Source organism: Athene cunicularia (assembly GCF_003259725.1).
Source record: "Athene cunicularia isolate RWA chromosome 9 unlocalized genomic scaffold, athCun1 chr9_part1, whole genome shotgun sequence".
Classification (NCBI taxonomy): Eukaryota; Metazoa; Chordata; class Aves; order Strigiformes; family Strigidae; genus Athene; species Athene cunicularia.
The window spans coordinates 4,319,410-4,331,714 of record NW_020799110.1 but is presented as its reverse complement, the minus strand read 5'-3'; the positions used below and the strand labels follow the sequence as shown (position 1 = coordinate 4,331,714).

Sequence of the window (12,305 nt, the reverse complement as noted above, 5' to 3'; positions counted from 1 at the left end):
TTTTTTTTTTTTTTTTTTTTTTTTTTGCAATTGTGTTTGCATTTACATTTGCATTTGCAAGGAAATGCAATTGCATTTCTTTCACTGACATTCCAGGAAAAAAAATATGAGAAAAAAATATATGAGGACTTGCAAACAATCCACAATGAATAATTCACTCGGTGAGTTCAGAGGCTGTTTCTCAACATGGAATCATCATGAGCAGATTATAATTTCCTTGAATGTATTCATGATTAGACTGAACTTTCACAAATTGTTTTCCTTTGTGTATTAACTGTCAGAAATTAACTGCATGCCTGATTCTTGATATTTAGCATTTGAGGTGTGTTAATTTGTGGTGATAGGTTTCTATTGAACGCTTCTTCTGCGTGTCTCCTAAGGGATTGGCTGAAAGACAGCATGGAGAAAAGTTTATTAAGCAAATATGGGATTTTGTGAATTTTTATTTTTTTTTTTCTCAGAAGAAAATAGTTTCCTCTTAACTAGAGCGCAACCAGACATCTGTTAGGCAAAATAAAGATTGCTTTCTATTAGAAATAAGGAAAAGTTGACCAAGTGCTGAGGAGCCATCAGGGCAAATAAAGAAATCTGCCGGCAACTGCAGACACGCAAGGAGCGGTGCACTTGAGCTGGACAGACTTAATCTGTGGCCACAAAGGATGGTGGTACCTTCTGCTTACACAGAACATTTTAAACATGACATAAATTAACAGGAATTACTCTGTGAACTAAGGTGGGCTACTCTTCCATACCCATTTTTGTCTCATCACAACCAGCGCTGGCTCTGAGTTTGATGAGAATTAACTCCGTCCTCGCACTAACATTTCCATTGCTAATTTAGAAAAGCAGAAGTAAAGTTCTGCTGTGACAATAGCAGTCAGTGTGAGGTTAATGGTTGGACTAGATGATCTTCAAGGTGTTTTCCAACCTAGATGATTCTGTAATATTTATATTAGTGTGTTTGTGTTTGAAATGTACATCTTCCTTTGCATCTCCTCCTATGGTCAAACTTCCTTCAGTCCTAACAAATAGTTCTTAATTCCATTACGTTTTATTTACAGTACTAACATTTTAAAATTATATGCCAAAAATAATTTGGTCTTACCTTCCGCTTGGGATTCAGCTGAATTCTCTTCAACCTGTGTCAAGCTGAATTCTACCCTGATAATACAGTTTGTGTTTATCATATACTATGAAATAAATGTTGCCTTTTAAAAGGCATTGCTGCTGTTGTCTACATCATTTCTTTTCCCTTGCTGAAGATCACATGCATTTATTTTCCTTCTTCACTGTGAATTACTTTGGTTCTACTGTTATTACTTTCCTCATGTGTGGAAAAACTCAGTAAAATTGCTGAAACATTTCAGAAACAGAAACACTGGGGAACAAAAGAGTCGCAGTTTCTGAAGTGCCAGCTCCGTTGCAGAGCAGTCGTGATCTCTGTCGTGATCTGATCCATAATTTTGCTGCGTGGGTGGGTGTGATTTTATTTTTTTTTTTTTTTCCCCTTTGTGTTCCCTGACTCACAGAGCGTTTGATAAAGTGTGTGGAGAAAGAAGAGGAGCGAGGGTGCAGACTAGCCATTAAAGCTGTACTCGTAGTGCAATGAAATGCAAGTTCTTCTGTAAGATATATATCCTGAGCAAAGCAGAAGGGCTAAGACTCAGCCATCCACAAACCCACATACATATACACCAGATTGTGAAAGTCTTCTTGTGATAAATGTGTTGTGGGCAGCAGCAGCTACTAGAGCTGGGGAGTCCAGAGGGAGAAAACTGTCTTTAACATCCTCTAGTGGATATATCAACTCTTTTCTTAGCTCTTTCTTACCACATTTAATCAATTTAGATTATAGCTTATCATAGCCCAATAGCAGCATGACGGTGTGATAATGGGAAACAGCCGATATAAGTATGATTTTTTTTTTCCTGAACAAACTTCAAACTCCTAGAAAATGCAACACAATAATATAATATTGTAATATAAGAATAATATATAAGTGTGTATAATAATGTATAATAATACATGATTCTCTATAAAAATCTTATGTTTGTTTTTTTTTTTTTCTAAATCTACTGCCTTAAAATATATACTTATAATATTATTGCATGTGTATTTATATATATATATATATATATATGTATATATAACTACAGATAGGGAAAAAAACCCCAACCACACAACAGAGGAATTTGATTAAAACTGAAAAGCCAAAAGAAATGGTCTAAAAGAGTAAAGCTCTATTATCTTGATGCAGGAAAAAAGAAGATGGGATGGAATATTTATAAATTCTTTACAGGCTCTAGATAATGGAGTTATTCTGCACAGAATAAGGGCTAAATGGAGAAAGGTGAAGTGAGACAGAAGACAGTTTAATTGAATGTACGTCTGTCAAAATTCTTCCTTAAATGATTGATGAAAAATGACTGGCTAAACCTCTTAATTAATCATTTCTGTAGGAAAAAATAGTGTGTCAGGCACAATTTCAGGTTTTATAGTACTTGATGGATTTGCTTTAATTGTAAATTTATTGCCAAAATAAACCGTCAAGGTAGATGAACTGGAAATAATCCATGTATAGCAAACTAGAGGGTATGACTAAGGTACCTCTAATGCGCTTGCTCTCTTTCCTGGGTACGTACAATACCTGTTGGGCAATAACAATCCCAGAAGGAAAATATAATCCATAAAATACCTTCAGATTATGTAAACATTATGCATCGGATCAAACGTACTCTTGAAGTAAATCCATTGTCTTTGATGGGAGTTTCATCACAGACAAGTTCAGCGGAGTGTATTTAATTTCTGCTGCAAATGTTGAACTGGGGAAGGGTGTTTAAGCTCGTAATTGGCACACCAATGTATGGAAGGGAAGTAAATTTGCTATTAATTAGGAGCTAAATATTGACATATAGTGAGATTAAATTATATCAAAACATTAAATGTAACTTGCTTAATGGATAATTAAGTACCCAAATACCGTGAATATGGAATTGTAATTATATGCTTGGATTCTGAACTAATTATATGGCAACAAAAATTAAGATTTTTTCCAAACACTCGGGACTGGCCTCTCTTTACCTTGACAAAAGTCAATGACAAAATAGAATTCACCATCGTAGTGTTTTGTCCCAACTATTACAACTTGTCACAAGGTTGCTTGATGTCAGGCATGCAATATCAAATTCTCAGAAACAAAACCACAGCGCATTTGGTAAGAGTCACTTTATTGCACAGAAAGATGTTCCTCAAAGTGTGAGCACAGGGAAAGAAACCTCTGAGGAAAGTAGAAAGGCAGATTATAATTTTTTTACTACAAGACTCAGACCTTCACAAGAAGTAACACTAGAATTTGAGGCAAAATAAGGACTTTAAAAACGCTCAGACGCGTTGATGGCAGAGAAAAGAGAAGGGAATATGAATTATTAGTGCATCTCACTGGTTATCCTGTTCGACATCATGCTTCCAGAATTCCTCCTACTTCAGAGTAATCAACCCTCACAGAACATACTGATTTCAATTCCTATCTCAGTTTGATAAGATTCATTAAAAGCTGAAAAATGAGCAGGCTGGTTGGCCTGGAATCAAGAGATGGAAATAAGTTCATACAACTGGGAGGAAGAACAGTTTTTAAATGAAAACACTTTAATACATAGAAAACCAATTATATAGGTTTTGACCTGTGGTTTGGTTTGTTGTGGTTTTGTGGCTTTTTTTTTTTTTTTTGGTTGTGGTTTGTTTTGTTTTGTTTTGTTTTCCCTCAGAAACGCTATTAAGATATTTTATAGGGATTTTACAGTGGTTAAAGGTTCTAATGTACTTCTGCTCTTGTTCAGGGTATATTCTATTCACAGTAGCTCAAAAGTTATGCCATTAGGGCGTAACTATGTATAAGTTGTTAGTATAATCACATTAATAGCTTAAGTTCTGCCCATGTGGCTAAAGTAACAAAAAAAAACCCTTGTAATTTAATTATGTTTTTATAGTGATAACTGTTTTACTGGATATCAAAGTAATACTAAGTTAAAACATATATGCTGTTATCACATTCACAGGTCTATGTAAATATCTGTTGTAAAATACCTTTTAATAACTACTTTAAAATACTTCTACTTACAGATGATGATTATGCATGTAAAATAAATAAATATGCATGCATGCATGCATGTGAGGACGAAAATAATTAGGATAAATAAAATAACTTACACAACAAAGGTAGATATAAGATTATGGCTGGTCCATTAAAGTCTATGAATATCTGCCCATTGACTTCAATTAGCTTTGAATTAGGCACTTAAACAGCAGGAAGCAAATGGAATATTCTATTTGATTATCCTGGTCAATGAGCAATGAATGCATAAAAATAACCATCCAAGGGCCTCTCTGAACTAAGCGAAAGAATGGCAACTTTTCACAATTTTATTCTTACTTATTTTTTTTTGTTCTGCCCAAAGCGTTCTGGGTATTTCCGAGGTAAAGAAGAACCAACCTCTCTCTACATCTGCAATGGATTTAGCTGCAGTTCCAAGACTGCAGAAGACCAGGGGTTGACAAGAACACATGAATATTATTGAAAATTTATTTTAAGCAGATTTTTTTTTTTCTTTTGATGGTTTCAAATCATTTTTCACTACAGAGCCCAGAAGATGTGCTGTGTACCCATGAACACAGCCAGCAGCCAGGTCAAATGGAAATGAAGACACAGTGACCTTAACCAAACCCTGGGGGAGTCGCCACCACCTTCAGCAGTGGTTAACGGTGGCGGGTGAGTGCCCACGGTGCTGCGGGCGAGAGGGGACCCAAATAGAACCCTGCACAAATAATGTGTAATGGGCTGAGACAGACACATTTGGGGTGATAAATGTATCAGTTTAGCAAATTTATTAAAAGTAGCTCGGCGGTTAATTGGGGAATTCAGAAGCCTGCCAAGTCTTGTGGTCCTGCCATGAATCTCCCCCCACTCTCTCCAGGGCCAGCTGCAGCCTAGGTGGTATCTCACATGGTTTCTTTGACCAGCCACTTTGCTGTGCTCGAGGCCAGTGGCTGATGCCAAGAGGTTAATTCACCCAGATGCATCCCTGATGACATCACGAGCATCAGCAGTCGCTGCCCCAGAACCGCCATCCGCACAAAGCAGGACCTTTCCAGCTGATGGAGAGGATCTTCCGCTGTCCTCTGGGCTTCTTAGCCTGTATTTCTTTTCCAACTAATTCTTTGCTTATTTCTCTGCCTCTTACCCTCTCCTGAAGTGGTTTTGTATTTATCCCTAACTTTACCAAGCTGTTTGGGCATCTCTGGATCTGAAAAATACGACCAAATACTTTGTGCCAGTTGCTGTAGGTCTCTAGCAGGAGGGAAAATGCTAATTACTGCATGCAAACCATATTTTTTGGGCCTTTCTTAATTTAAAGTTGATCCAAAGCATATAATTTTTAGTCACGGTTTAGAGAAATATGGTTTTGATGCCAGCTGGAAGGAGCAATATTGGAGGACCTCTGTGTTTTCCACTGTGGAATATACCTGAGAGTATAAAAAATGGCAGGCACTCCCAAGGAACATTTAAACCTAAATAAAATAGAAAAGAACCTTGCTTGTCATCCACAAAAAAAAATTAAATAATTAAAAAAAAAATCAGCATTATATCTAATTTCACCAAAGGGAAAGTGTACAAAACAGTAATTAAACTGCAAAAGAAACATGATTACTAAAATTGAAGATATTGTACAGTTTTTTGACACAATTGCAAGAACAAATGAGACAAGACGTCTTGCTACATCTAAAATATTAATTACAAAACACTGACAACTGGAAACTTTTAAATTAAATCATGCCTCAAAGACTGTAGTATAGGAAATTACACAATGTTAATTTGAGGGTTTTACTATTTTTTTTTATTACTGTTAAGGTAACAAGTAGATTGAAAATAAAAGGTCAGTGGAAGGTGAGATAGTTGCTGGGGTAGATGAGGAAAAAGACTTCGAAAGCCCAGAGCTGTAGGACTAGCAGCCTACCTCTGGGAGACAACACCAAACGAAAACCAATATGATGAGGCGCTTTTGACCATCAGTCTTACAAAACACCCAGGTGAGCACTCCCTGCCCCTACTGATGCCCACAGACAAGGATGCTCGAGCAGGGGGAGCGAGCAGGAGGAGCTGTGGGCTGGGATTAACCTGAGTTGGGATTCTCCAGCTACAGAAGTTGGAGGATTTTTGCATCTTGCTAGATTCAGCTATGTTGGCCTGATTACTTATGCAGAGTAAGGGATACTATAAGTAGAGAAAATGTAGGTAAGGAAGTGTAATATCACCTCAGAAACACGGGCCACCAGGATGAAGAATAGTGACTAACATCCAGACCTGAACCAACACCTGCAGTGTCTGAGGAACGATGGGCCAGCTGGAGTAAAATATCATTGATGTATTTTACAATAACAATTTGCATATTGATTAAAACCCATAATTTAGATTGCCTCAGGTTTGCTCTGAGCTGTTATACTGATACCTGGCAGCCTCTTAACTGTAGATGGAGGAAAATTACTTGTACTGTCAATAGCTGTTTGCCTATATTAAAATAATTAGCAATCAGAGTGTACTCCACTGCCGTGCGTGCAGGGAGTCTAATTAACTTTCTCCTTTGGATTTATACATCTACTAACAAATAAATGGAAAGCCATCCCATGTCCTCCGTCATGGGAATGTGTCTGTCTTTATTTTGGAAAGGCAAATACCAGTTCAAACAAGGACAGGCGTTATGTCAGAGATTTGTCACTGTATCTTTTCCCTGCATCACACCATTATGCCGCCTTATTCCACACAGAGCATTATTCAACGTGTTACACTGAGTGATGCACTGCAATGACAAAGTGTTAATCTCCATTAAAAATTTAAAAGACATACAGCTATTTTCATCTGGGGAAGCTGCTGCTGATTCATCCGCGGCCCTTCCCAGCTGAGGCGAAGTGGCAGCCATATCTCCTAAGCTATTACAAATTACCAGAGAACCATCCTTCAGTTCAACTTCCAGCAGCAGAAGCGGGAAAGTAAAATTGCTTCATAAAAAGATGAAGCCCAGTGTTCTTTTTGCTACTTAATACATTACCGAAATGAAATGGCATGACTTTCCTATTATCTGCAGATGACTGTCAGAGGTTTAAATACATTGGCCACCATTAGGATCTCAGACATTATTTCACTCTGAAACTACATCAACATGCCTATGTCTTTCTGTGGTGGAGGCTTCCAACTGATTCTGTAGCAGTTTGTGCTCATCTGTTTCAGGGTTTGGGGAAGCCAGTGTCTCGCAGAGAGCGAAGCCAGCGTTACAAATGGACATTGAGGGATGAGAATATGAAAATGTCATCCATGGCAATGACTGGCGATACCTCCTTGGAAGAGGTGCCCATAGCAATCTAATTCAAACTGAGCTTTATTTCGAATTACCTTGGAGACCAGGCTTAGGTTGTTGACAGTGTAACATAGGGATGCAAAGGCATCACAACCTGGTGGGCTTGGGTGGATTGCAAAGAAATGTTGGTTTCATCTGCCCCACAACGTGTTGATTACATTGGCCTGGCACCTTTTCCCTCACACAATTACTGAAACTTTTCTGATGGCATTGGGTTCATACTCATACAGCCTTTAACAATAGTCTTTAAATTTCACTGAGAAATTTAATCCATTCTTTATATACACTTAATGGCAATATGAATAAAAGGCAGAGAGAGAAGAGGATGATGAGAGAAAGCTCAAGTAGGATAGTATAGATGCTCGTGACTATACTGATAGTGACATTTACATCTTTTATTCTTTTTAAGAAAGATGCATTTTAACTTTAGAAATACAGAGTCTTCTCATGCTTTTATATTTGTCACAGCATGGTGACCACAGACAGATCACAAGATCTATATAAATGTGGGAACTGTAGGGTAAAGCAAAAAAAAGTCGTGGCTAAACCCCAAGGAAACAGGTAGCCTGAAGGAACCTAGTCCAAAGGAATTATGGATTTGCTGACACACACAAAAAAACCCAAACACCAAAACCATGAACTAATATAGAAAAAGGGAGGGTAAAAATCAAGTCTGGAAACAAAAGAGCCCATAGAAAATAAAAATGGAAAAGTTTTTATCATCTTAATTGGGAAATCTTATGAGAAATGATAAGGAACGTTACCATGAGTAGTGTCTGAAAACCGTATAAACTGGTAAAAATATTTGATGGATGACACCAATTATATTGAAGAGATATCATCTTCTTAATCAAAAACAGAACAAACAAAACAAAACAGTGAATTTATGTTACAGATTTGAGCACTCAGACATTCTCATGCAGTTATAAATAGGCTGTTTAAATAGGGTAGTTTGTGGGACACATAATTCCAGCTGACGTGAGGAATTGTTGAAATGCGAGAGGAAACCTGTCTGTGCTGCTCGTTAGAGTAACATCTTGTGACCGTACGCAGCAACAATTCTCCTACAGATCCACTCTCCTGTTGCTAAGAACTCAGCACTGGATTTTTGACCACGATGGGGAGTGCCATAGCTGATTACAAATGATGGTAAGCAAATATTAATCCACTGTCACAATAAATTTAAGTGTAAAGAATCTAAGGATGACTATGAAATAAGTACCTCGTGCAGGTGAAGCATGGAAAATATTTTTCAAACATTATTTTAAAAAGTATGCAAAAACAAATTAAAAAAAAAACAACAAACAAAAAAAAAAAAAACCAAACACAGCAACACAGCATCCTAATTCCTTTTATAAAACTTGTTCTTAAAAAATCATAGAAATCCTGTATCTTAACTTCCTCTCGTGAGAAGGGGAAGATCATGTTCTGGGCTGTGCCAACACTGAACTGAGCAAATACTCTGTGACTCCATTAGCACGATGACAAGTCCAACTATTATAATAATTAGTTTAGGCATAACACTAGCATAGCTGCATGGCTTTGGGTTGTCTTGATGCACGGGCCAAGTCCTGTGAGAACGCACCGTACATCTAAATACAACACACAAACATTCCCAGAGACAACGGGCTCTTTGTGCCATTGTTTAATACACCAGTGGTAATGTAACATCCTCCAGCATCTACAATGTGTGTTTGTGGGTGGATGTGTGGTTCTTACACCCCTTCATAGAAATGAAACACGTGTCCTTATGGATTTACAGACCTCTTTGCTAAATTCTGTTTGTGTTTCCATACTGCCTAGCAATGCAGCTTGCAGGTGCTGCTGTAATACAGAAATTGAATAAATAGGAGAATAACGGTATTAAGAATCAAGGACTTTTACTTTTGATTCACGTCGTATTTAAATTGTAGTTGCTTTTCTATGCAAATGCTACTGCTGGGAAGAGAGTTATGGGAAAGCCTAGAAAAATCTATGCCATTAATTTTAACTCTATATCCATTCTCAGCCATGAAAATAACAAGCAAATATATTTTATTTGTAAATGAACAACGAGATGCATGCTTATACATAAATTTTAAAAATTTCGGTCAAACGTAAAAGTTGCTGTTGTTTGGAAATGTGGCAGAGAGGAGTTTTGCCGCAGATGCAAGGAAAGCTGAGACTGTAAACAGGAACAGATCCCTGGCACTGGTACATCCTCTCTGGGATCAGCTGTGGGACCAGGTGTGTGCATCACTGGGGGGCTACAAAAGGGGGCTGTGGGACTCTGGCCGAGAGATTTTGTGGTGCTGATCAAGCTGATGCCCTGAAGTAAACTAGAGGATGAGGGTAAGAAAATGGTGCATGGGAGAGCTGCTGGGGGCTGGAGCACCGCGCGGGTGGGGCGCTCGGAGCATCCTCTGCTCTCAGGGGTTATCATAGAGGGCTAAAGGAAAGAAACTTTTATACTGAGACACAGGGCTACAAGGGAAAGCACAGATTCTTCTTATGGCTCTGAAAATTTACTAAGGAATGAAAGCAGACTTTCACTTTTTCAAAGATTCTATTTTGTGTGGTTTCATATCTATCACAAAGCCTGCTTCAAACTCGTTTTCTTTTCCTGTAAACAGTTATTTGCAGTCTGTATGGCTCAGTTCATCCTTCTGCTTTACTTCACCATACCGCTAATTTTCAGGGAAATGAAAACCAAAACCTTACAAATCAGTTCTTAATAATAATGAGCTTGACCTTATGAGAAGTTTTTAAAATAAAATAAGCTGTGTTATCTGGCTGAGTAACGAGTGGGCAGAGTTGCAAATGGGTATAACTTAGAGTTTAGCCAGCACTTGATACATCCCATGAAAATTTACTGGAATGTGTAACCTAAATTAGACCAGGTGTAACCTGTTTTCTGAGAAGAAGCTAAATGCAAGCAGCAGGAAGCACCGAACCCCGCTGTGCTGGGAGGTGTCCCATAGGCATGGCAGGTTTGTGTTCAAACTCCTGCACCTCCTGCCTTGCCTCAGAGGGGGAGTGAATGTCAGCCTGTTGAATTTCTAGCCTGATCTTAAACTAGAGAATTCCTGCCCCAAACCAGGGACTTATGTGAGAGACTCAGGGAGATGAGATGTGTGGGAAGAAAACACAAAGGGACACCCCTCTGACATAAATAATTTACAACATGCTCTGAATGGGTGGTATGGACCTGAGGAAGAGAAGTGCTGAGAGCGTGGCTCAGAGAAACCTAATCTGAAGTTTGGATTTGTTTTAAAAAAATAATCCCAATGCTACCCGCAAAGCCCTTGTTTACAGAGGACATGAGAGAAGAAAGAAAAATATTTTCTCTCTAAAGCATCAGCCTCAGGTGCGTCTTGATATGGTGGTGTTTTTTCTAGGTGTAACAGGATGATAAATGAGTTGTTCTGAGGGTGTCCAGAGAAGGCAGAGTTCAGAAGAAAAGAGGGCTTGAAAGAACCGCTCAGGAAAGGCAAAAGGAGAGATGTTATTCCTCTGCTTTTCTTTTTTGTATACCCGTCCCCAGATGAGGTTGAAATGCAGATTTCTGGTACTGACCACGCACAACTGTTGCCCGGTTCTGTACTGCATCCCCCGACTACTGAACAGAAGAAATAAGGTTTGTGCTTTGATGACATTAATTGCCAAGTATTCATGTGACCTTGTATAGGAAGTGTTTGAAGGAGTAAAGAAATAGATGATAGAAGTCTTTCCCAACTATGCACCCATTGTTTTTCCAACTGCTGAAATCAACTTTTATTTTCCTTAACAAGGGTTTGCCTGACAGCAAGAGAAACAGAAGAATCTTATAAAAGCACTTGGAGAGTTGCTTGCTGAGTCATGTGACAACAATTGGTGTGTGAAATGGAGCTAATTAATATTCTTATTATGATAATCACCTTCAACATTTCCCTTTATTTTTCCAGGCTTTTTCCTTAGCTATCTCTCTCTCAGATAAGAAATTTATTATCAGTGTATCAGTCCAGATACATTTCAGGGAAAGAATGACAAGAATTAATTCTGGTCTATCTGAAGAGAGTACAATTAGGAGGCCTTCATGATGAGACTAAATCTCCAGATTGTTGAATTAGATATCCCTCAATTCAGACTGCTCTGAAAACCTAATACTCCATTCGTGTTCCAAAATGCACTTGGAAATAATCACCGCTGTAAGGGAGGAGTCGGGGGAAGCTACTTGTAAATGGTCTGAGACAAAACAATCGTTTCATAATCATAGAAGTTTATTGGCAAAGTTAAAGTTAATATATATATATATATATATAAACTTTTTGTAAAGGTATTTCACTCTACCAATAAAATTAAATTTTAGAAATAATATTTTTAAACTGTTATCTTTTGGAAGTTCTCTCTCAACCCTCATTTTTCACTCTTTGCTGTTTAGACCTGTGATCGGAAAGAATAATTATCATAGGTGATAATGCCTGATTTTTGTTTCACTGGGAAATCATTTGGGCAGCATTATCCAAGCTATGACACATCGATGGCTTGTCATGTATTTTGTAAAGAAGTCAGGGGGAAGGAGCAAAAAAGCAACTTCAGATGTGAGTAATGCTTTCCACAAATACAAATGAATGACTTCCCACTTGTCTTTGAGTCTCTGTAACTGGATGAATATTTTATTCCCCGTCCTCCTGAGATTATGACTGTAATATATACAGAGCCTTGAAACATGTCAGTATCCAAAATTTGGGAAGAGGAAATACAACAAACTAAATACTCCCAGCGAGACTTTTCACCTATGTCAAAGAATAGGAGTGCAAGTTAAAAGGAGGTGGTCATGTCTTGGTGTCCTTTCCCTTCCTAGTCACTTCTTATCTTTGGAAAAAATGGTCAACAAATAATTCCATCTACACTGCTTGGAGTGGTTTCTAAGACCTAAGC

General features: G+C 38.0%; 1 protein-coding gene across 1 annotated transcript in view; it reads left to right on the top strand.

Annotated features, from left to right (window-relative positions):
* Positions 1–11,047, top strand: part of LOC113483367 — an 18,635-nt gene extending 7,588 nt beyond the window's left edge. Inside the window, exons 3-4 of the mRNA XM_026854878.1 lie at positions 4,637–4,765; positions 10,930–11,047. Of these exons, the coding sequence (XP_026710679.1) occupies positions 4,637–4,665 (29 nt within the window). The 3' untranslated portion in view covers positions 4,666–4,765; positions 10,930–11,047. The remainder of the gene's footprint in view (positions 1–4,636; positions 4,766–10,929) is intronic.
* Positions 11,048–12,305: the final 1,258 nt, after the last annotated feature.